Genomic DNA, 25,916 nt, shown 5'->3' on the forward strand with positions numbered 1-25,916 from the left:
TGTGGGGACCATGCATGATTCTCGCCAATGAGGATCTCAACCGATGAGCAGGTAAGGGCAAGTGAGCCTGGACAATAGAGTCCGGGACTCACTAATCATATTTAAATGAGGTCATAGATATTGAAATTGGTTTCATACCAAACAGGGCTGGTAACACCATCAGAGGCAAAAAACTGGTTGTGCACCTGATTTTTTTTGCCTCTTGGCCAACATTACTGGCTCACTGCACCGGTGATAGCACACCTTTATTGTAATTTCAAGACTTAAAAATCTATTTTCCCTACTCATCAAAGAGGCATTTTGAAATCATACATTTTCCCATTCTCATTCTTTTCAATGCTTCCACTGTGATTTTTAGATATCTACTGGGAGGTCAGGGTAATCAGATTACAAATTCAGTCTGGCAACAGGCAAATTAGTAGCAGGGCAAAGTGGATGATGTCAGGCAGAATGTGCCAAAGCCAAGATGGAACGTGTGCTTCAACAGGAAATTGCTCTTGCTAACACCTAATAAATAACTAACAAAACACATCACATGTGTGACTTACAAATCCTTGGTTGCCCTCGGATCCCAACCCACATTCTCTAAATCGGAGAACAAGACCTTTCACTTTTGTGCATTGCAAGGATTTTGAACGTATTTTAGAAACTGATTAAACATTTTAATAGGTTATATGTAAACTTTCTGTTTCTCTGTTAACTTGTATCCTTACATTAGGCTTTTGTAGATTTCAAATATAAATGCAACTTGTAACTGGTTTATATAAGTGCATGACCAGAGATGTACCAGTGCCTATTAATTGTAGGCAATAGGCTGGTGAAGCTCAGGAGATTCCATGTGACATTACTGCCCTAGAAATTATTAACGGATTTCTTAAACACAATGCAAAGTCCAGCAAATGAAACTAATGTTTTAGTAACCTTAAGATAGAAATTTTATTTAATACTTTATCACATTCTCAAAATATCCAAAAGTACTTCACAACCATTGACATGTCATCCCAGATTTTAAGTAAGCAAACACAACAATCAATTTATGCACAATAAAGCCCTACAAGTAATTTTCTTTTTCATGACCTTCCTTGAGGAAGCAATATTGACCAGGATGTCAGATGAATTTTCTGATCCTCTTTGAATAGTACCATTGGATGCTTTACACCCACCTAAAAGAGTAGAAGAAATAGACTGCACAACTGCTAGTTTAACATTCCTTCATTACTGCACTGAAGTGCCAGCTTGAATTCTGTGCTCTATCTATAGTGGGATTTGAACCCACAATCTACTGATTCCAAAATAGGAATGCTTCCAACTGAGCCAAGCCTATCTTAAACAGATCTTCCAGCAATTGATGCTGTGTAGATGGAACAATAACAGGTTATTGGAAATCATAACATTACATTGAATGCTTAAAGTTCAAAACATTGGACTCAAGAGGCAAGATGCAGACCCAGTGATTTTTCTACCTGTATTAAATTAAGAACACTCCATATGAATGTATACTAACCAAATCTTTACATTGAATATCTATAAACAAACCCCACAAATGAGCACTTTGCACACTATAACATTCAAGGCTATGGGTCAAGTGCTGATTAATAGGATTAGGTGGATGTTCAGGTGTTTCTAGTACGTTGGTGCAGACCCGATGGGCAAAAGCACCTCTTCTGCACCACATGATTCTATGATTCTATTTTATTTTATGATTCTAACACCCCATAAAGCAGATCTAAATTCACAAGTATTGAAGGCATTACATCAACTCATTACCCTAATGCATAAGTTCTCCAGCAATGCCACAAGAAAACTAACAGTCAACCAGGGCATACCTTGCTCTTTGCTCGTTCTGGCCCTCTGTTGGTATCTCTTTCTTTGATATTTGTACCCTTGTCCTCCTGAAGTTTCTCCATGGATCCTTCCAGCTCTCAGAAATCTCTATTTTTCACCTTTCTTCACTATCTTTCGTCCATCTCAAAAAAGACTTTTTGAGGTTTCTTTTGCAAACAAGATATGCTTTATAAATGTATGCAATTGACTTTTTGTTTACTTCGGATTAAAAGTTAATACTGACAAATGAGTAGAATTCCTGCTAGTTTCATCAATGTAATCTGGGTGAAATTGGCCAAACTAGGTTGGAAAAATTGAAATCAAATCATGTCAAGAGTAAATTAAGTTTCTGAAATCTTTAACAATGATTTAAAATCCATTTCACCGAAAGCTGATCCCACCCATAAAACTGCCCACATCTCCATTATGAAATATTGAGCCAGTTTCAGCCAATTGTGCATGTTTGCAGCCATTCTTGGCTCAAACAGCTGATTGAGAAGTGCGTTTCCTTCATTGCATGGGCACTAATATGATCTAACAGACTAAAAAATATTTAATCTACTAAACCTGACTAGTGTACACCAATGAAACTGGTAAATGGTTCTGATTTAAAATCAGGTTATTGATTTAAAAAGCCTATTTTTTGTGATAAACTCATTTTTAGTTGTATTAAATTTTAGGGGCGGCACAGTGATTAGCACTGCTGCCTCACAGCGCCAGGGACCCGGGTTCAATTCTGGCCTCGGGTCACTGTCTGTGTGGAGTTTGCACATTCTCCCTGCGTCTGCATGGGTTTCCTCTGGGTGCTCCAGTTTCCTCCCACACTCCAAAGATGTGCGAGTTAGGTTGACTGGCCATGCTAAATTGACGCAAGTGTCAATTTAGCAGGGTTAATATGTGGAGTTACGGGAATAGGGCCCGAATGGGATTGTGGTTGGTGCAGACCCGATTGGCCGAATGGCCTCCTTCTGCACTGTAGGGATTCTATTCTATTATTATTAAATAAACTGCACCAAGCTACCACTCTTCAGGAATATTAAGAGATATTTTTTCGTGCCAGGTTTCTTAAACATCTTTTCTATTACCTTCATGGATTGTGCTGCTTCATGAATGATGTTATGTCTGTGATAATGCAGATTCAAATTATTGGAAACTTGAGCCATAATATAACCAGCTAAATTTGCACCCAATTTCCCAATTGCACCCAAAGTGAAATTATCCCAAGTGTACCACACTACTCTGCTTGAATGCTCATCATTATTTCAAATTAATTTATTTGTCCTTTAATGCTTTCTAACATTGAAGGAGTGAGTGGCAATTCACACATACTAAATGTTTATAAAATTATCAGAAATGACTGTCAACATCCTGGGGGTTACCATTGACCAGAAACTGAACTGCACCAGCCATATAAATACTGTGGCGACAAGAGCAGATCACAGGCTGGGAATTCTGCGATGAGTAACTCACCTCCTGACTCCCTAAGGCCCGTACACCATTTACAGGGCACAAGTTCAAATATCCTCCTCATGTCCGGATGAGTGTAGCTCCTACAACACTCAAGAAGATTGACACTATCTGGGACAAAGCAGCTCACTTCGTTGGCACTCCATGCACCATGTTAAACATTCAATCTCTCCACCTCTGACACAATAGCAACAGTGTATATCATATACAAGATACACTGCAGCAACGCAACAAGGCTCCTTCGACAGCACCTTCCAACCCTACGATCTTTACCATCTAGAAAGACAAGGACAGCAGATGCATGGGAACACACCATCTGCAACTTTCTCGCCAAGTCTCACACCATCCTGGCTTGGAACTGTATCGCTGTCATTTCACTGTTACTGGATTGAAGCCATGGAACTCCCTCCACAGCACTGAGTATACATAAACCATGTGGACTGCAGCTGTTCAAAAAGACAGCTTGCTATCACCTTCTCAAGGGCGATTGGGTTGGGCAATAAGTACTGGCTTAGCCAGAGACAGAGAATATAAAAAATAAATTGCATATTAGAATTCAAGTTAGTTTAAATATTTTTAAGGTGTATATTGTAAGATGAACAGCCCTTATTAATGTTATAATTGATGTTTCTGAAGGTGTCCTAGCTTGCACAATGTTTATTCTACCAAGCTCTGTACCACTTGCAGCATTAGGGCTTTGTCAGCCTAATATTTCTGATCTACTGCTGAGAATCCGACAGATACTATCTCAGAGTTACCAATGGATGCATCCACCTCAAGTTTATTATTTCTTTGGCTATCAATAGCGCTATTCAAAGACAGACAAAGGGATTATCAGTGGGGACGCACAACACCTCGCTACACAGTTCTCATGTGTGCCAAGGACACTGACGTGGGAAATTTCTCATCATAGAATGAGGATTGAAGAAATTATTAGCCAGGCCTAATTGGCACTTGAGTAATAAACAAATTGTTAACGTTACTTTGGCTTCTTTCAATTGTTCCTGGCTACCATCTCAAATTGGGTCCGGAAATATGGAACCTTTGGTCTTTTTTTGATCCTGAGCTTAGCTTCCTACTCTTCTGCTCTTCTACCAAAGCTGCTTTTTTCCATCTTTGCAAAGTCGCTTGCCTCCATCTCTGTTCACTCCAATCTACTGTGAAAATCTCACTTCCATCCTCTCTAAACACTTTTAGCTAGTCTGCCCACACTAGCCCTCCACAAGCTTCAACTCAACCACAGCCCCACAATCTGTATCCTCAACTGTCCTAACATTGTCCTAACATTAATTAAACATTAATTACATTGCCTGTCCTCTCTATTGGCATTAGCAAGGCAGGCCCCTACAGTAGGGTAATATTCATGGAGATTTCATGATGTCTTTTACCTACACAACTTGCTGAAATTGTTTTTTTGCCACATCCTTAATATTTTTACAAATAATAAACAAAAGTCTTCTAAGAAACGTAAGAAAAAACCAAATAGCAGCAGCAGCAACAGGATATTAACCTTTCATTCCTAGAGACTTCAGGACAATGCTAGAGGATTGGCAACCCAATCCAAAATGTCAATTTTAAAACATATGCTTGTTTTGAAACCCCAACATGCTTTGCCAACGCAACTTGAATGTTCTCTTCCTGCCTTATGCTCTTTTACACATTTAATTACAGATTTCTTTCTGCCGACTAGTTATCCATGCAAATGTTATTGCTCTTCTGTGAAGCCTCTACCCGCCTAGATTCTCTACTCATTTCCCTTTGTCTTCCCCACCTCCTTTCTGACATTGTAAACATCTGCAAACTCTTTCTCTTCAACTGTGTCTTCGGTTTCCCATTATCACCTATTCCAACCATTTCCCATTTATCTTTCCTTCTTATTATAACTTCCCATGAGATGTATGCAAGCAGAGCTACATAGCTAAGTTGTCTGGAATTATCCAGGCCTTGTTTAGGTGAAAATGTAGATACAATTAATTTGGAACTGAAACACCCAATATAATATGGACATATTTGTTTTATTTTGGTTTTGTTACATCAATAGAAAAAAAATATACAAATTGCAATTGAGTACTGGCACTGATATAGTGGGCTGGAGTCTCCTGTGCTGTAACTTACATTATTGTACCAAGAATAGTAGGAACGTGAAAAATATCACACAACTCAGTCTTTCATACTTCAATTTTGTTCCAATTATTTGTCTTCCCAGTTCTCTTGGATTTAACAACACTATCTTCCTGCACTACCTCACAGTCACTGTCTTACATATTCATTGCACTCTGCAGAAGTATTGAATTAAACTGTTCCTGAGGATTTTCAGTGTATGGATAGCTAAGATTGATCACATATGGTACCGTGTATTGGTACATATGGTATATTGCAAAAACCTAAAGATTTAATAGATGTACGCAACCAGTTGAAGCCACAATAATTTTGCTGGCTCACTGACAGCTTCTGCATCAATTGATAATTTATTGTTCGCAGTACAAATTGCACGGACAAAGTGTCATCAAAGGATCTGACACCCATCGAATGACTCTTGAATTTATGTAAGATAGTGCAGCAGCATTTGGCAACTGGGGTTTAAGAGCTGATTAGCTGGTTGCTGGGAAATGGGAGATTGTCACCATGCTGCCTGAAAAACTGGCACTATAGCAACCAGCCACATTGGAACAAGCCACATGTAGACGAGTGTTTGGTGAGGGGAGAAGAGAAAGGTGGAAAGGGCAGAAGGGGGAGGGGGCTCTAAGAAGTCCAACTGTTTATTTGTTCTGTAATATGGTCTGTGGCCTCTAATAGCCACAATAGCAAATTGATCGCAGTTTAATCCAAACTCTTCCATTTCAGTAACCATGGCAATAGTTACTGCAACGTGTTGCACTAAAGCTCAGCTGACTCATAGTGATCTCTGTTCATCTGGCAAATAGTGCATGAAATATTTGATAAGAAACCAAAGTGTGCTGCTTAACTCTTTAACAAGCGGGAAGTTAAAGTGTTGCACATTGGGCTTTGAATCCAGGCAAAATATTAACCCAAATTAATTTCAGAGAGTGACTTTTAATGGAGCACACCTTGAAAGAGATACTTTAAATATATTAGAAGCAATAAAAATATTAAATGATACTAAATGGGTTACCTAACTTAAAACAACTAACTTCAAATATCACATTTTAGGGCATTAGTTGTTAAGGTGCCAGAATAGAGTTTTACAGAGTTATTCTTTTTCTCTGAAAGTGTGCATGCAGAACTTGGGGCATTATTGTAACTAGGATTGGAACAGTTGTGAGAATCCAGGGTTCAGATGAAGTTCAGGGAGCATCAGCTTTTTTTCCCAACAACAGCGCAGTCTCAGTGTGCAGCCTTCAAATGACCTAACTTCCAGCCAGCATTTTTGAAATCCAAAACCTTCATTAAAATTGCGACCTGTCTATTAAACCTTTGATGAGCTTGCATGAAGAAATAGCAAAATTTGAGCATGTTGTGGCAGCATTCTGATTGTTTGTATGCTCTGCATTGACTACCCTGAGGACGACTGAGGAAATCATCACAAGTTAACAGTGCTACAGACATCCCCTTCAATATTGCGACAATTGAGCACTCATTGCTGTCATTAGGCAACAACTATTTTTGTGAACTTAAAGAAAAAGTTCAATAATTTACATGGCTAATAATTGAATCATGATAACAGACAAATTACCTAAACTTGAATCAGAAAAATAAATATAGTAAGCATTAGTGAAATCTATTGTGTTCATCCTCCACTTCTGGTCTATTCCAGAAAGCTGCTTATTTGTTAAACTAAAGTCAAAATTATAATTGGTTACAAAACTAGCACTTGGTGGAACAGACTACAAGAATTGCACTTGCTGCTTACCAAATGAAGGATGCAAAAACATGCTGACCAAGAAGAAAAAAGCATTTACTTACTGTTTGATTATCTTCATACAACTTCAGGTCATAGCCACTCAGCTCCACGCAGAAAATTATTGCCGTAACCCCTTCAAAACAGTGAATCCATTTCTTGCGTTCAGATCGCTGCCCTCCTACATCCACCATTTTAAATGTCAGCTCCTTGAAAGTAAACTTGTTTTCCACTATGCCGGTGGTCATGTCTCTTGACCGCAGAATGTCCTCCACTGTGGGGATGTAGTCAGATGCCGCAATTCTGTCAAGATCATTCAGGTAGTAGGCTGCATTGTCTTCCAAGTGGTACTCGTTGGACCGGCAGAAACACTCCTGGACGCCCGGATCACCCCATAGGCGCTTCATTACCCCTAACAATTCAGGTGTGATCTCTCCTTTGCTCTCGGCAGGCCCAGTCAGGGCAAAGAGTTGGACAGCATCATAGGCTCTGTCTGGGTTGTGGAATTCTATTTTGAGAGTAGCTAGTGCGCGGATGATGCGTGTAAGAGAGTCGATAGCATTGTAGATAATGAGGGGCTTGTATTCCTTGCATGCCTCCAAGTTGAAGCCGCCACTGTGGATAATTTTCATCTGCTTAACAATGGTGCTTTTGCCGGAGTTGCTGGTCCCTAGCAGCAGGAGCTTGATCTCGCGGCGCTGGCGCTGACTCTCTGAGCGTAGGTGCCGATCAATCCGCCGAGAGCGCCGGGCTGCCTCCTTCTCCTCGGAGCTTTGACGACATCCCATGTTCCTTCCGATGTGGTTGGCTGGAGGGAGAGTGTACCTCGCAAAAAACAGCAGTGATTGCTGCAGTGGGCTTGTCAGGTGTGCTGTGCACCTCACACAAAAGTAAAAGCAGTGGCTGATGATCAAACAGGTAAGTACCAATACAGTCAGTCCCGGCAGGGGTGAGTAGAGAAGTGCAGCATCCACTGATAGGTCCTCAATTCAGTAGATGTCATGGCATTCCCCTCCTTTATGCAAGAAAGATGGCTCATTCCTGTTGCTAGAATGCTTTTTCCCTTTTCTGCAATGTAGTTTATGTCTTTAAATCTCTGTTCCACCTAAACATCATTATTTAATATCCATTCCTTCTGGAGATGACTGGTAGCTTCAGGTGGCTTCAGTTCCCTCTCACTTAGCTGTCTCTTGGGAACGGTAGCAAGTGCACAGAAGAATTGCACAGCTCTCTGATTCTGTTACTTCAAACCTGAACAGTGTGCATAACCATCAGTGACCAATTTATCTGCCAAACAAAGCAAAGTGAATCATTAGAACTGCTTTTCCTGTAGGTTCTGAACTGACATGGTGACTGTTTGAAAGCGAACAATAGGCTGTAAAGCATTTATGTACATTTACTAATCCCACATCAGAAAGCTGGTGATTTAAAAAAAATGTGATCTATCCCTGTAACTTCAATGAGCTCAAGGGATACCTCAGCTGAGACAGTTCCTCTTCATTCTTATGTTACTGAATTGACACTCGATCAATGTAGTTACCTCTAATTGAAGACTGCGTGAATTACAGCTGGAGTTGTGAGCTGGTACGCAAGTTACACAAGACATGACATGATGAATGAATCACTTGTATAGACACTAACCCATTGCTAGCTTAGAAGTGAACAAGCCTAACTTTGAGCTTCATGCTAGTACCTGAGTGAGAATTCTAGATAATGTTACAAGTCCCAAGAATGGCTTGTTAAATCTATTCACAACTGAGAAATTCAGTTTTAACCCTGCCAATTTTCAGACGCATGAACTGCAGTTGCTGATCTAAGCTTGAGGTCTGGGGTATTTCAGTTGCTTAGCCTCACTTCACCAACATGCCAAGAGCAGGTGTCTGCCCAAAGCCGGCAGAAGTGGCAAGGTTGCTCAGAGATCCAGTCCAACGCAGTTCTCAGCAGGCAGGGAAGTCCTGTGGAGGGGTTTTGGGAGGGAGGGGAAGCCTTGGCTGGGGAAGGCCCAACTAGCTTTGGTTCTGGAGTCTGACGGAGCACTCTTGAAACTCCAAGCCCCACAGACAAAGTTTTAACTTACCCGAGAGCGCCTTTTCTATCTGCAGACCTGCTTCAGCCTGCTGGGAAACTTACGCTGGTTCCCTGATCATGCCCTGGTTAAAATGCAATCAGATCCTATAACATAATAGGAGCCTGAGTTGCGTCCATTCATAAGGTGCATGCCTCCATTAAGCAGCCTCCTCACCTACTGCAGAACCTGCAGATTAAAATGATCAATGGCAAGTAGGGGTCAGGTTACGAAAAGCTGAGAAACGCCCATTTTTATTGAGCAGGTTGGGTTAAAGTCAAACCTATGGTTATCGTCTGTAATTATCTGACAGCCATATAATTTTACTCATCTTATGAATATTAATTTCTGTATGATATCACAATTAAAAATATCATATTTTCAACAGCAACACCATAACAGATCTAGGATCCCCAAGAATACAACCAAAAAATAAACTATCCAGAAATTGACTGCATTTCTTAAATGTGTTTAAATTGTCTCACAAATTCCACCATTCTGATCAATACACACAAAACACTTTGTTCTTTCTTTCTGAAGTGAATCATGGCAGAATTTCATTTGGTGCAGTGACGTCATAGGCAAGGCAGCCATCAATAATAAAGAACAATCAACACTCAATATCACAGCAACAACCTCAGAGGGGAGATGGGGAGGGGTGGGGTGGGGGGAGGGAAAGGAAATCTCCAAGTTTTGACACATGAAGTTTAAAAAGATGAAATTTTTAGAAAAATGCAAATTGTATATACAGTGTTCCAAATTGTTGCTTTAATAATTGTGCCACTGTTCTGAAGTGGATGTTTGATGCCTTTCACCCACTCATGATAATATCTTGCAGTAGCTCAATTGAATTTAGTAATACTCCATTTTTTGAAATTGCTTTTTTTTCACACTATGCTTTTTCATGGGTTTATTTATTTTGACACAGTGCAGATGTTCAGCTGTTTTATGTCTCCCTTTCCCTCTCCCCTGTAATAAAAGCTAGTGGATTGATTTGTTCAGAGAAGCACAACAAAGCATAGCTATTGTATAATTTTTGTCTTTTCCTAGAGCAACATGAAATGCCTTAAATGATATACAGAGTTTCCTTGATGAATAAGATTGCTCTCACGTTGAAATGTGGTTGAGCATTAGGTTAAGAATCCATGGCTCAAATTTGCCAAGTCACTCGGCTGGCCTGAACTCAGCCAAAACGTAAGTATTTCCACCTGTCTGTGATGGCCTTTCAGTTGTCTGCTCTCACTAAGCTACCTCTCTCGAAGACTTTCCCTACTCATTTGTATATGGCAGGAATTGCGTAGCAAAGGGTTAACCACGTAAGAAGGAGAATCTGGGATACGTACGGGTTTTTAATATGAAGATTAGCTGACTTGATCCCCCACCCCACTCCCCCATGAACAGTAATGCTTGCAGCGAAAGCCACTGTGAGCCTGACTTTTGGCATAGTTGAGCAAAATGGCAACTGACCAAGTTGTACGTCCTCCAGTTATCGCAAGCTCCAGAGAACAGGATTTGGCACCAAACAGATGATTGAGGCAAATTGGATTTAGTGTGTACTACTTTGAATTCCTGTGCACTGTGTTTGTGTATCACTCTTGAACAACCTTTCAGTCTTGGCTTTGTGTGTTTTTGGGTGACCTTCCTATTCATTATGTGTGCAATATGGAATTTTTCAGTAGTTAAGGGCTTGCTTTTAAACACAGGGCAAATTAAACTCTAGAACTAAACTTAAGGGATTGCTTAATTGTTTAACAATGGTAAACTCTCCAATTGCTACTTTCCTCCACCATACCAGTGACTATAGGCACTATATGAACATAAGTCTTGTCTTGTACCTCCTTCATTTCAAGTTTTTCACTAAAGGTGCCTAAACGTACAGCAGTGTATTTTAATTTGCCACCCACTCAAAGATGTATGTAGAAGTGAAAGGTTCCACAACAGCAGCCCCCACTCCTCCATCCCCCGTTTTCAAGCAGAGCAAGTAATAAAGATGTTGAGTGAAAAACATTTCTCCAATATAAAGCTGCTGTTAGGGTCAAAAGATGCAAAAACCTGAACGTACCCCAGGTTCTTCTCCTTACATATTCTTTTGAGCTAAACGAGTAACCAATTAAAGTAAATCAAATAAACTAAGCGAACAATGTAACATTACAATCATATCAGGAGATGCAGCTACTGTGCAAAGGTTAATCGCAATTAGAATATCAAATGAAGCCTGCCCAGCCAGCTATGTGTTAAATGATGTAATTTGACAAATTATATACAATCTATACTTTTACTATGTTCTGCCTGCAGCTTGCCGTTTAGCACAATTCTGAATGTCTACACTTCAGTTTTAGCTCTCTCTTCAGTAAAACTTCAAAGGATTGTCATGCTGTATCTAAGGCACAGCAGAACTTATTCCCCACCCCCCGCCAGTCACTAAAAACATTGCCAAAATAAAAATGTATTTAGACCTGAGGGGGGAATTTTTCCTTGTGTTTAACAAAATTCAGTGTTAAGCAGGATGCTGCATTATTTTCAACCTGGGCTGAGGTAACAGCTGCTGTAGTGGCCCACCTGCACCCTGATCCGATTTCATTCTGCAGAGTAGCACAAACAAGACAACAGAGGCTTCCCATCACAATATGGAGAAGTGGTACTGGCTGAGTTGAAGAATATGTGGTGTTATTATCAGCAATGTTATTACAATACATGTTCTTAAATGTGCCTAGAGGCATAAGCGTAAGATCAGGCCATACTGTTCTGGTTGTTTTTGACCAATATGGTTGTATCTCTTTCACCCCTATTCTATCTATACAAGGATTGACTCCTGCTCCAGCTGCACCAGCATTGCAGCCAACACCCTCTTGACCTGTATTAACAGGTTTCCTCCACGTTTCCAGTGAGTTTACGGTGCTGGAAACAGAGCAGCTGATTTATTGCTGTGATTTAATTATTTTTTACCTTTTAGGGAGCCTTCTCACCAGGGGCCCTCTAATAAAACTGTCTCGACTGTAAGAAGTAGTTACTGATTTAAATCCTCTGTGTTTTTCTGTTTATTATTGTTGATTTTTTGAGAATATTATTTAACAGCGGAAGTGATATGGGTTTGGACGAGTCATTGACCTTTTTGAAAGAGCTGATAAAACAGTGATACTTGCAATGAGGATAATGGCTAATGGTTGATAATGATTCTATCCAATAATGCTAATTGAACTGCCTTACAACAGCGAGGCTGTGAAATTTGTTACAACCATATATCCTGATGAAAAAATTAGCAGGCACTTGTTACAACATTTTCAACAGTCATCGGAAACACAGGGAGGAAACCTGAAGGTTGCTAATCTTGAGCTTTTATTTAACAAGATGCTGATCTGCCTCCTCTTAAAACTTACTCCAACCTGTCAAGGATTTTTTTTTCATTTTGTTTCTCTAATAATGACCTCCATTGAATTCCTCACTGCTCTCTCCCCATCTAAGGAAAGCCATTTTCTGTCACTGAGGCAACAGCTGAACAAATTTGAAGTGAAGTGACCCACAGGTCACTGCTGACGTCATTATAATTGACAGGCGAGCATTTGTTTACAAAATGTATGCTGGCTGACATCAAAAACTTAAGAACAGAAGAATCCTTTCAAACTTGCATGAGTAACATGAACTTGTTGGAATGCAAGTTTAAATTGATGAATACTTTTAAAAACCCATTTTCCAATACAGCATTTGTAGAGCACTGAAAATTTATGCTTTCAGAATTGTTTATCGTCATGTTACTGTTCCCTTTACATGGTGTTCTCCTGATACTTCACTTCATGTGTACATCAGACTAATGCTGCACGCCAAGATGAGAGGGCAGAGCCTTGTGTACATTATTCCTCACATATTAATGCTCTTTGGAGGGAAGCCAAACCAAAGAGGGAATATGCCTTCTGATTAGGAGGGAGAGGCAATTAGCCAGGCTAGTTTTGCACATCTGCCAAAGCCAATTTCAACTCACTGGCTTGATTATTTATTAGGAAACAAAATATGGTACAATTTATTGAGCTACGTGGTGGAGTGTGCATGAACAGCACAAATCCCAAAGTCATGAGGCAGATTTTGTAACTGCCGTTCCTAGCATAGAATTCACTGACTGAGCTTTGTGCATTGCAAAATCGCACAGATCCAACTCATGGAGTTTTGAACCCACTTTGATAGAAACCCATGGGATTTTCTTATGTTTATATTCTACGCTGAGATTGTGCATTAATAAAAATACAGTTAGGTGAAATGCCAACTAATTGCTGAAACTTTCAAGAGAACTTTCTATGCCTTGAAAGTTGATAAGTTGCCAGGGCCAGATGGATTATTTCTGAGGCTGCTGAAGTAGGTTAGGGATGAGATAGCAGATGCTCTGAGGATGATTTTCCAATCCTGACTAGATACAGGAGAAGTTCCGGAGAACTGGAAAAAGGCAAATGTATTTCCATTGCTTAAAAAGGGACCAAAGGAACTGCCATACAATTTTAGGCCAGTTAGTCTTACATCGGTACTGGGCAAATTTGTAGAATCATTGCTGAGAGATAGCACTAACCGACATGTATGAAGGCATGCACTTATCAGGGATGGTCAGTATGGATTTATAAAGGAAGGTCTTGCCTCATAAACATGTTTGAATTTTTTGAAGAAGCAATAAGAAAGATTGATGAAAGTAATTGTGGGTGTTATATGCATGGATTTTAGCAAGGCATTTGACAAGCTCCCACATGTCAGATTGGTCAAAAAGTAAAAGCCCATAGAATATAGGGTAATGTGGCCAACTGGATCAAAAGTTGGCTTAGTAGCAGAAAACAAACGATAATGTTGGATGGATGCCCTTGCAAATGGAAAGTTATTTCAAGTGGTGTTCACAAGGTTCAGTGCTGGGACCCTTGCTCTTTGCATTATATATTAACGATTTGGATGTGAATGTGGGGGACACAACTGGAAAATTTGCAAATGGAACAAAGATTGGCCAAGTAGTCTACAAAATGATATCAATGGATTGATGGAATGGGCGGTAATGTGACAGACAGATTTTTACATAGAGAAGTGTTTGGTCATGCTTTTAGGGAGGCTAAACAGTTACGGAGAATGCACAATAAATAGGAATATATTAAGAAGGTTGGAGGCTAAACAGTTACGGAGAATGCACAATAAATAGGAATATATTAAGAAGGTTAGAGAAGTGAGAGATCTTGGCGTACAAATATACAGGTCTAAAAGGCAGCAGTTTAAGTAGACAAGGTTGTAAAGAAGGCATATGGAGTGCTCTCCTTCATTGGTATGTAGAATAGGTATAGAATATAAAAGTGAGAATATAATGTTTGAATTGTATAAAGCATTGGTGGGGCCACAATTGGAGTATTGTGTATGGTCACCATATTACAGGAGGGATGTAATTGCTCTGGAGAGAGTGCAGTGGAAGTTTACAAGAATGTTGCCTTGGCCAGAAAAGTGTAGCTATGAGGAGAAATTGAATAGGTTGGGGTTATTTTCCTTGGAGCAAAGAAGGCTGAGGGATGACTTGATAGAAGTGTACACAATTATGACAGGTAGAAACAGAGTGGACAAAATAAAATTGTTTGCTTTGGTGCCGAATTCTCGAACCAGGGGATGTAGATTCATGATTAGCGAGAGTACGTGTAGGGGGGACATGAGGAAGAACTTTTACACGCAAAAGATGGTGGGTGTCTGGAATTTGTGCCAGAGTTGATGGTAGAGGCAGAGACCCTAAACTCTTTTAAAAAAGTATCTAGATCTGCACTGTAAGTGCTGTAAACCACAGGGCTATGGGCCGTGTGCAGGGAGTGGGATTAGAAAGGGCACCTGAGTGTCCTTGGGCTGGCCATACAAGATGGAACTTTTCTATGGTGCTATAAAATATTTCAGTGTAAACTGGTCACTCTGTGCCTTGATTAAATATCTTGAAATAAAATGGAAATGTTGAATAAAAATGAAAAGATGCCTTTATTTCCCATTTTCTTTCCGAAAGAAGTATTTTGTCTGTGGCAAAGCATTTTTTTAAACTGATTTACAAGTTGACATGAAATGCTAGATATTGGCAAGGTTGATAGAAGGTAAAGGAAGAGGCCACTTCAGGCTTGGCATTTAAAAGCATTCAATTTGGAGGCAGAATGGAAGAATGTGGCATCGTGTCAGTTTTGATGAGAGATTGTTAGAATAAGAGACTTGTTTGAAACAGTGAGGAGGGAGAACATGCAGAATGGCAGGAATCAAAAGGTAGCAAAATTTAAAACAGATCCTTGGTTAAACCAGAGAGCGTGCAAGTTTGTTCTGTAGCTAGCACTGTAAAGAACAAAATTTTGTTTTAATTTGAAAAAAATCTTTTCTAAATAAGCTGTGTGATACACCAGAAGTAAGTTTAGATTTGACATGTATTTGTGCTTCCCTATTTAACAATGTAATTCTTTGGAGTCTCCTGTGATGTATAGTCCTCTCTGTACCAGGAGAATCCTCAAGGTAATATCCTACGAATAGAGGTGATTATTGCACATGCAACAGTAAGCTTTCTCTCCTCTACTGTGATATCACACTGGTATCTGTCTTCATTTCACGTTTGTCATCAGTTCCCAGTGATATCAATATTTCCCAGCAGTACTAGTACACACGAGAAGTTTGTTAATGCTCAGCTGAAGATGGATTGGTACAGTTCTGGGAGTCTCATTCCAACTGTGCTGCAGTCTCCCGTGCCTGCAGCCAATTGAAGTACTGATGGTATTTGCAGGAATGTCCATCATTTGCTGTTTGCCTGCCATAGATATAAGCACAGAAGTTGTGATTCCAATGGTGGCAAAATTTATCAGCACTTGCCATTGTTATTGTGTAAAACTGACTGCTTCTGATGTCCGCACGTGGTCAGTTAAATGTAGAAATCTGGAAATTGCTGCAGGTTCCTGCTACTCCACAGGGTGCAATCTTCACAGGTGCAATTAACACCGAATCAGTGATTTGATGTGGGTTTCAGCTTTTTATGCATTATTCTCATCATTAAAATGACTCAATATAAGCCTTGTTGAATAACGTGTAACTGTCTTTATGGTGCGCTAAGTCAGGAAGCTGAATATTGAGGGGGCAGATGCCTTGCCCTCCCAGAAGCAAAATTGGTATGCAGCCCACCACAGCCATAACACGCTATGGGCAGGCTACAAGGGCAATGTGGATCTTCCACCACTCATTGAGAAGGACAGCCTCCTCTCGGGAATCCTGATTGCCTGGCAGTTTGCATTGGTAAATGCTGTTTGGGAACTGGATCCGGAGACAGGTATGTTTATAATCTTGGTCGGGGAGGATTTGGGCAGATTAGGGGCTGTGGATTTAAAACTGTCGGCAGGTGGGAAGAAACAGAGTTTCTATTTTGGAGGGGTGAGGTGTGCTGACCCTGATCTGTAAAGGGTTCCCCTATAGGTAGAAACCCTCCCACCCCATTAGTTTCTTGTCCTTTAAAAAAAAGTTGGACTGCCCACTCCTGTCCAACTGTCCACACCAAATATTTATTGGGCAATTTTATCAAAATGATGCAAAGTACCAAATGAGCATGGAAGTGGGAATCGTACTGTTTTTCGGGTGAGTTAGAAAATCGAATCTTACGCATGCTGTAAAAAAAGATGCAAGATTTGTTTTCCACCAGCAGGGGCGGGGATTAAGCTCACTGGAGGCCTGCTGCTTGCAGCAGACGGCACAATTGCGCATTCTCAAACCTGTGTTGTGTGAACACAGAGAACTGTCTGTCATTGCCGCTCGTCTTCGCAGCTAATTCCCACCTCTCCCCCGCCTATCCTTTTTATAAAATCCCTATTCACTGAGCACAATCCCACCCAGGCCCTATTCCCGTAACCCCACATACTTACCTTGCTAATCCCCTGACAAGGTCAATTTATCATGGCCAACCCACCTAACCCGCACGTCTTTGAAGTGTGGGAGGAAACCAGAGCACCAGGAGGAAACCCATGCAGACATGGGGAGAACGTGTAGACTTCACACATACCCAAGGCTGGAATTGAACCCTGGTCGCTGGCACTGTGAAGTAGCGGTGCTAAACTCTGTGCCACTCCAGGCCTGATTACGCTCCCCCCCCCCCCCCCCCGGACTGGAAATGAGCCACGACAGATCAGCCATGATCTTATTGAATGGCGGGGCAGGCTCGAAGGGCCAGATGGCCTACTCCTGCTCCTATTTCTTATGTTCTTATGTTCTTATACTGCCCACTCGCCCCCGGCTTCTGCGGTACTAAGTGTCTCACGGACAATTGCATTCTGGGCTATTTAGTAATATAGATATTCTATTTTAAATAGAATTTAAATACTGAGATCAGCCTCAGGCATTGAGCTTATCTCGCCTGATATACGGTGCCAGTAAGATTGCGAGAGGCAGGAAATCGGGAGTGAGTCTGGTTTCTTGACTCTGTCACAATTTTAATAGCTTGCCTCCCATTGGCCAGTGGGTTGAAATTGCAAGATTGTTCCCTTTAAATCTAATTGACCCTTGGTTACCTATTTAAATATAGTGTGCAGTCTGCCACTTTCCGTATCATTGGAGTAAGCTGTGGGGGGGGTGGGAAGGTGGTGGGAAACATTCCCCTCACCCCCTACAGAAAAACCAAACCTGGCAGGAGTATGTAAAATGCAGCCCATAATTTCTGATGAACAGCCTCTCTGATATTAAAGCACTTATTTTGCAAGTGTGGAATTTCACTCCCTCAGAATAACTTCTACAAATTTCACTATCTTTAAAATAATGTGAATAATATTAATAAGAATTGTAATTAGCTGAGGCCCCAACACTAATCCTAGCTACTTAGTTCGCCAACTTGAAAACTCTCTGCTTTGTGCCATTTAACCAATCCTCTATCCATACTGCTACGTTGCTAACTCTATGAACCCTTAACTTGCACGTGTCACTTTATCAAATGTCTCTTAAAAATCTAAGCACATGCTAGCTGTCCTTTATCTACCAAACTAGTTATGTCCTCAAAGAATCCTCTTAAATTTGACAAACTGTTTCCTTTTCATTGACTTTGCATGATCAAGCTTTGCTTTTCTAAGTGCATTCCTAAGACATCCTTATTATTAGACATCTGCATTTTCTAATGAGTGCTGTCAGCCTCACTAGCCTGTAGTTCACTGTTTGCTTTCTCCTTCCTTTTATAGTGGACATACGTTTGCCAACTTCCAATTCACTGGAACAATTCTAGAAACTAGAAATTCTGGAAAATTATAACCAGTGCATCCACTACTTCTGCAGGTACTTCTATTAGAGCCCTTGGATATAAATCACCAGCTCCTGGGAATTTGTTGGCTTTTCGTGTTTTAAGTTTCTCTAATTTTTTTCTCTGCTGATATTAATTGCCTTCATTTTTATTAGTCTCTTGATTATTTGCTATTTCTGTTGTGTGATTTATCTTCTACTGTGAAAACGGACACAAAATATTTACTCAATATTTCTTCTAGTTCCCTATTCTCTGTGATAATCTCTCCTGTCTGTGCCTCTAAGACACCTTTTTATATATTTGTAATAGCTTTTACAATCTGCTTTTGTACTGTTGGCTAGTTTAATCTCATTCTATTTTCTTCCATTTTATTAACTTTTTGATCACTCTGTACTGGATTTTGAAACTCTCCCAAGGTTTATTGTTAGAGCCAGATTTTCATCTCCCAATGGGGATGGGAATAGGGTTGGGAAATCAGAAATCTTGAGGCTTTCATTGCTAAAATGAAGTTACGCTCCTTCCCAACCCCAAGCTATTTTAATGGGAATTCTCATTGTTTCCTGCCCACAGTGGCTGATGTCATGGGGTTGCACTGCTGGTGGGACAGGATAATCCCCCTGGTGTGAACAGCCAGAGAATTACGGTCTATATCATTTCATACCACCTCCACACCGTCTTGTATTCCAATGCTGCTTCCATGCCCCCTCAGACTCCTCAATAGCCTCTCGATTCCTTCTCATACCCCCTCCATTGCCACATTCATGTCCCCATGTACTCTCAATAGAGTCAGCAGTCTGCACTTGGGTAGACCCCAGGATGTCTGAACTGGATATTAAAAAACCTTCAAATGATCTAACAGAAGTGTCATTCAAACAAATTTCATACTGAACCAACACTGATTCATAAAAGCCATTAAAATAAACTCTAATACCTTCAACTGGTCAGTCTGTGTGAAAACAAACAAACACTTATTCACATACCCCATCAAAGGCAGATAATCCTTTAATAACCTCTCAGAGCTGCCGATCAAAATGTGAACCCTGGTCACTGCTGAGAAACCTGGTTATAAGATCTTGAAACTCAGCCAAGCATTCCTAATGAACTCAGCTGTACTGAAACTCAAAAATAACAAATAGCCATTTTTCTAAGCTAAACCTTTAATCAAAGTGGTCCATGATTAGGTGTCTGCTTTTCTTTTGTTCGTAAAAGCTGCTGAAGTTTTTTCAATTTAAAGGAATTCTGGAATTTGAATCACTTCAGGTTATTACAGCATGTGTCCAAAGAGATATTATCTTCAATGATGAATGCACAAGAGCACATTTTCCAATGGGAAAAGTACTCCGATATATCTCAACACTTAAACAATGCTGGGCATTACAATGGTCAATTTATTTTTTTTCATGTCTGAGTCATCACAATACAGCATCTAGTAGTGACATTTGAAGTTGTCAAAACATTTAGCACCTACGTGTCAATATTCCCAACTCCTCAGCTGGCTACCCCCAGTGGTCACAAACTCTCTAATGAGGCGGGATTTTCTTTAGGGTTTCCAAATCCTGCACGAGGAGAAGTAAATAGCAGGGCAGGAGGAAATCCATATTTCCTTTACAGCTTCCAATGGTAGCTCCAGCCTCAGATGATGTGCATTTGGGCTCGTAGCCCAAGGCATCCGTGACCCATGACAAAGCCACACAAAATAGCTTGTGGTTGGGAAGGAGACTAACTTCATTTTAGCAATGAAAGCCTCAAGATTTCAGCTTTCCCAACCATATTCCCACCCCCATTGGGAGATGAAAATCTGGTTCTAACAATAAACATTGGGAGAGTTTCAAAAACCAGTAAAGGGTGATCAAAAAGTTAATAAAATGGAAGAAAATAGAATATGAGATTAAACAAGCCCACAGTACAAAAACAGATTGTAAAAGCTATTACAAATATATAAAAATGTGTCTTAGAGGCACAAACAGGAGAGATTATCACAGGGAATAGGGAACTAGAAGAAATATTGAGTAAATATTTTGTGTCCATTTTCACAGTAGAAAACACAAATCATACAACAGAAATAGGGAATAATCAAGAGACTAATAAAAATGAACGTAATTAATATCAGCAGAAAAAAATATTAGAGAAACTTAAAGTACTAAAAGTCAACAAATTCCTAGGAGAATCCCATGGCTAGCAAATAACATGCCACCTCCTGCCAATGGAAAATATCCACCTGGGACTGCTGGAAAATTTTGTCCCTTCAGAGGGCACAGGGAGTATGGAAGTGGATGAAAACAGTGAGGGAGCATGAGGGGTGAGGTCTAGGGGCAAAATAATGATGTTGGGAGTTGGGCTGTTCATCCTGAGAACCAAGGAGGACATTCCAACCAATCTGCCCCCATGCCCACACTCCTCCTACACTGCTTTGTGGCACTCAAAACCAATCCTTCCTCACCCGTTTGTCTCTCAGGGACATAAATATAGTGACAATGGAATTTAGTGGCAGGCTCACATTTCAGAAGCTGCAGATGGCTCAATTCACACTTTCTCAACCCTGCTCAAAAATCCAGCTGCACGGTGGTTAGCACTGCTGCCTCACAGTGCCAGGGACCCAGATCCAATTTCAGCTTTGGGTCACTGTCTGTGCGGAGTCTGCACATTCTCTCCATGTCTGCATGGGTTTCCTCAGGGTGCTCTGGTTTCTTCGCACAGTCCAAAGGTCCATTGGCTATGGTAAATTGTCCTTTTGGGCCCAAGATGTTCAGACTGAGGGGATTAGCGAGGTAAATACGTGGGGCTACAGGGAAGGGCCTGGGTAAGATGTTCTGTCAGAGGATCAATTGATGTGCATTTGGGCTCGTACCCCAAATAGGTTGAATGGCCTTGTTTTGCATTGTAGGAATTCTATGATCCTTTTCTATTCATTCTAACATTATGAGCCTCTTCTTTTAGTCTAATATGATCCTTAGCTTCCCCAGTAAACTCAGTTGGATCTTTCTCTGAGTTTTTGTTTATTAATGAAACATAATTTCATTGAAAATTTGGAAATACTTATTTAAATATTCCCCACTCTCTACTTACCAAGGCACTTTCAGTCTGTTTACCTAATCAAATAGTTCTCCCCTCACATCTATAGAGATGGGAAATCTCTGGCATTTGGTGCATTTCCAAATTTCTGAACACAAAATTCCATCTTTTTAAACTTTTTTCTGTCCTTTGTCTGGCCCTGGATCTGCCACTCATCCAGTGAGATTATGATCTCAAACGGGGAGACGTTTGACAAAACGGGGAGACGAGAGACAAACGGGTGAGGAGGGATTGGTTTTGAGTGCCACAAAGCAGTGTAGGAGGAGTGTGGACATGGGGGCAGATTGGTTGGAATTTTGATCTCACTGGATTATGAGCCAGTGATTATGGATCGCTGGATTATTTTTAATCTATCTCTTTTTAATCTATCACCAGTCTGATTCACTTTGGGAGATGCAGAGGCTGCTGCTCCTCTAGCTGCTGCTTCATGAGGAGCCGATAGAGGACGTTTCTGTGCTGGACCATCACAGAGACAGGCACCTTGGTGGACTTGATTCCAGAGTAGCCGCGATGTCATAATCTGGTAACCGAGGTGCCTATCTCTGTGCTGATGACAGGTATAGGTGAACACTGGAGCCTCTAACTGTGGCATCCAATGATTGCAGGGCATGTGCATCAGAGGCTGCCTCGCCAGCAATACAGCGTAGAACCAAAGGACGTAAACTTTTGGCTGTATGTGCCGCACTATATGATGGGAAAATTCCCCATTGCCGTCAGCAGGCTCAATGCCCCTTTTCGCCATGCCATCAGCCTTTGCCGACTCCTCTCTCAGTGCCTTAGCAGGCGGACGCAGATTCGTCCAAGGGTGCCAACACTTAGAGAATTGCTGGAGATCAGGAATCTGCTCAGTCCCAGTCAGATAATGAACCTCTGGACATCTTCATGCCTCAGTTACTGTAGTACCAAAGGAAAACTTGGGTAAATCAGGAAGGGATGTCCTCAGATTGAAAGGCTACATGGAGGAATCCATTCACCTTATATCTGAGGTGATCGTGCCAACATGCCACGTAACAGAGTCAACACAGCTTGGGTGGAGGCCACCATGCAGGCCTTGTTTCAAAACTTTTGTCCAGCACAGCAGCAGGTTATGCACTCCTTGGTGCAGGCACTTGCTGGATCTGACACTGCCAGTGCCAGACAATAGCAGGGTTTCTTGAACCACTCAAACTGATCCTGTATCCCAAGAGGAAGCTGGGGCCCTCAGGCACCCATAGGGAGGAGGATCAGCTGGTGCACACTCTGCGGCTATCCACCCAGCTGACTCCTGGAGTGTCCAGACCATCCAAGTCCCCTCTTCTTGTGAGCACTTCAGCTCCACATGCCAAGGAGGGTGACAATGTCACACAGCAGGACCCTGATAGCAGGCCACGGCCCTCCAGGTTTCAGTCCTCCAGAGGACACCTGCCAAGGTCATCACAGACAACAGACATGGCAGACAGCAGACTGCCTCCACCTCCACTGTGGATGCACCAAGGTGTAGTAGCAAGGTTACAACAGTTAAAAAACAGTTAAAAAGCTCCAGTTGCACAGCGTGGGTTTGGGTGTTAAACACTTGTACATAACATTCACCTCTGTAAATAAACTCTCACTAATTGCATCCTTTTTATGGCTCCTTGTTCTGATTAGCTGTGTTCCTGTATTCCCATCTGAAAACTCAATTCCTGCAGCAGTAAAAGACAGGGTGTTCAGTCCAGAGATTCCTTTGTGTGCTTTGTTCAAGGTGTTGTTATGCTTTTGTGTGACAGTAACTGAACACATCAGTTATTCCTGTATCTTGTAGGGAATGAAGACAGGGCCAGTGTTATTCATTCCAGTCATTGTCCACGTGTGATCTCTGCACCTTTTGAGGTATAGCTGGTCCTCCTACCCATATGCCTCAGCCTCCAGTGACACCAAACTTGAAAGGTACAGCTCACAAAGAATGCCATAAGATGAAGAGAGATGAAACTTTCCCAACTGTATCACCATGATATGTCCCTAGTCACTGAGATCAAGCAAGCTGCTAACAGCCAAACAGAAATCAACCATTCACAGAAGCTCTGTGAAGATCAATGCACTGTTCCCTCTGTTCCCTGAAATGCACATGTATTATAATGTTCCTGAAATGACTGGGAGAGGGGGCGATCACGGCAAGCTTTCACACTGATGTAAATTGTGACTTTGGTGTTCTCGTAATATTTTCTGTTCCTGTCACTGAACCTGCCCGATCCTAACGGGAATGGGAAGTCCCGGCCTTAGAGCAGAATTTTATTTGTATTTGGCAATGCGCGGGCTTGTCCCTGTTCCCCCAGGCGATGCACTCACCTGAGCTCCTCCAGGCAGTCTGCCTGCCGGGTGCACACTGTGGGAGACCAGTCATGATTCACATCAGTCTGCCTTCACGCCAAGGTGAATGAATTTTCTTGCAGAGATGGCAGGGAAATGATTCAGGTATAGAGGCCTGATAATGAAATGTAAATGTATTATAATATTGTTCCTGATGTTGAACGAGATTTTCTGTTCCCGTTGCTGATTTTGCCTGACAAAAATGGGAATGGAAAATATCCCTCCGCCCCACCCCACATTAGTCTCCAGAATTGACAATTTTGCCCCCAAAAAAAGAAAATTCCCATTGCAGAACTGCATTTGACAGGAGCATCAATCAGTTGGTCTAACTTTATCTCTCTCCTTCAGCGCAGCTCAATCCTAGGAGGCATACTAAATTAATTTTCACTTTTTCGTTAAAGGACACGTGATGGTGACACTTGCTTTCACTTGCTAGTTATGAAAAGCAGTGTTTAAAAGTGCCAGGAACATGTCCTGCACTCTCAAGACTCACCTATTTGATACCCGATTCCCTGGCACTTTACACCTGCCTGAATTTACCTCTATGACAAGACCTCAGCCATTAAAATGAGGCATATTTAAAGGGACACAATCTCGATAATGCCTGTAAAATCACACATGCATAACACTGAAACATGACATTACTTTGCCCGTTCCTTCAGCAGACTTGTTAAACTATCTTAAGGAAATAGATTATCAGGTGGAATTTTCCATTCTGGGACCAAGCCCTGTGGCAAGGGCAGGATTGGGAAGAATTTCCCGCGACAGAGGCTTTGTGCTGTACTGTGTGATGCTGGCCTAATTCATTATGCAACCAAGGGTTTCCTAACATTTTGAACAATGATGCACGTTAGACAATGACTTGCCATCATATCCGGGCACCTAATTTCATTGGCGTCCAGACATCAACTTACCCACCATTGAAGGTGAGTCACATCTTGGAAGATTCTGAAGATAGAAGGTGCGCCACCTGGAAGAGGCTGCAATTTAGGTCCAGCTGTAGATGCTCACTTGCCCATTGCTGTATATGGTGTTCTAGGGCTGCCTTCTTTTGCAGAAGGTCTTCATCTTCCCCCTGATCTCAAGCTGCCCCAAGTCCATGTTAGTCCAGATGTGTTCCGGACTGGCATGATTTCACACTAGCGGCATGGACAGGGGGTGGGGACGATTCCAGTCAGGCCTTTGTCTGCATCCCTTTAGTCTCTGGCAGGAATGATCACCTGCCATAACAGGCAGGAGAGCAAGTCCTCATCGCCTTTTAAGGTTGGTGGGATTGTTCCTCACCCACCATTAATCTCGCCATGGGGTGGGGAGGCTGGAAAATTCCACCCATCATCTTAAAAATAGCAGATGGAAGAACATCATGAAAATAAACTAATACTGATCAGGAATAGTTGCCAAAGATAGTTTTGAGATCATAGCCGCTATTAAAATATTTGCCAAATCTTTTCCTTGAGAATAAGAAAATGTTATACCCTGCTCTTATAGAGAATCTACAAGCAAAAGATGTAATGATTCATTTGGGCAAAGGTTACATCATTGCACCAGTGCGTTTGTGAGTAAACACGGAAAAGGAAATGCAAAACCTTTCTCCGAAATCCTGGATGCTGAGATTTTGACTTTGTCTTTCTTATGCTCTTTCAATATTTTTTATCTACTGATGGTTGCAATTCCAAAAAAGCCTGGCAACACCCATGTCATTTGATTCTGAATACTTGGAGCAGATCCCACACCATGAGGACTGCATTGTGCTGCGGTTTTAATGGCAGCAATTTTATTGATATTTCAAATAAAAGATTCTGAATTTAGTCGCACCACAGTCTGCTTTCAATGAATAATAATGAAATGTTGGAAAGTTAATAACTAGTATTAAAAGAGTAAGAAATTTAAGTTATAATTGAGCTAGTATTTTCAACTCAACATTTCTGTTTCATGAGTCAGGGATGCCTCTAATTAAAGGAGAATTTTGCCATTTAGAATCAAATTGAAACTTCAATATCCAGCCGCAGAACTGATTTTGGCAGCTCGATCCCTTTCAATTGATTAGTTGGTGGTAGTGTGCCAGAAGATTTGTAATT

The 25,916-nt window shown here is 41.2% G+C and overlaps 2 protein-coding genes across 2 annotated transcripts in view; one reads left to right on the plus strand and one right to left on the minus strand.

The window, feature by feature from the left end:
* Positions 1–25,916, plus strand: part of rsph14 (radial spoke head 14 homolog) — a 625,753-nt gene that overhangs the window by 264,783 nt on the left and 335,054 nt on the right. The window lies entirely within an intron of this gene.
* The window catches only part of gnaz (guanine nucleotide binding protein (G protein), alpha z polypeptide), a 254,488-nt gene that overhangs the window by 162,674 nt on the left and 65,898 nt on the right, over positions 1–25,916 (minus strand). Inside the window, exon 2 of the mRNA XM_080208526.1 lies at positions 7,216–8,437. Within this exon, the coding sequence (XP_080064652.1) occupies positions 7,216–7,938 (723 nt within the window). The 5' untranslated portion in view covers positions 7,939–8,437. The remainder of the gene's footprint in view (positions 1–7,215; positions 8,438–25,916) is intronic.

Source organism: Carcharhinus amblyrhynchos, chromosome 20 (assembly GCF_965287045.1).
Source record: "Carcharhinus amblyrhynchos chromosome 20, sCarAmb.v2.hapA, whole genome shotgun sequence".
In the NCBI taxonomy this organism is placed as follows: domain Eukaryota; kingdom Metazoa; phylum Chordata; class Chondrichthyes; order Carcharhiniformes; family Carcharhinidae; genus Carcharhinus; species Carcharhinus amblyrhynchos.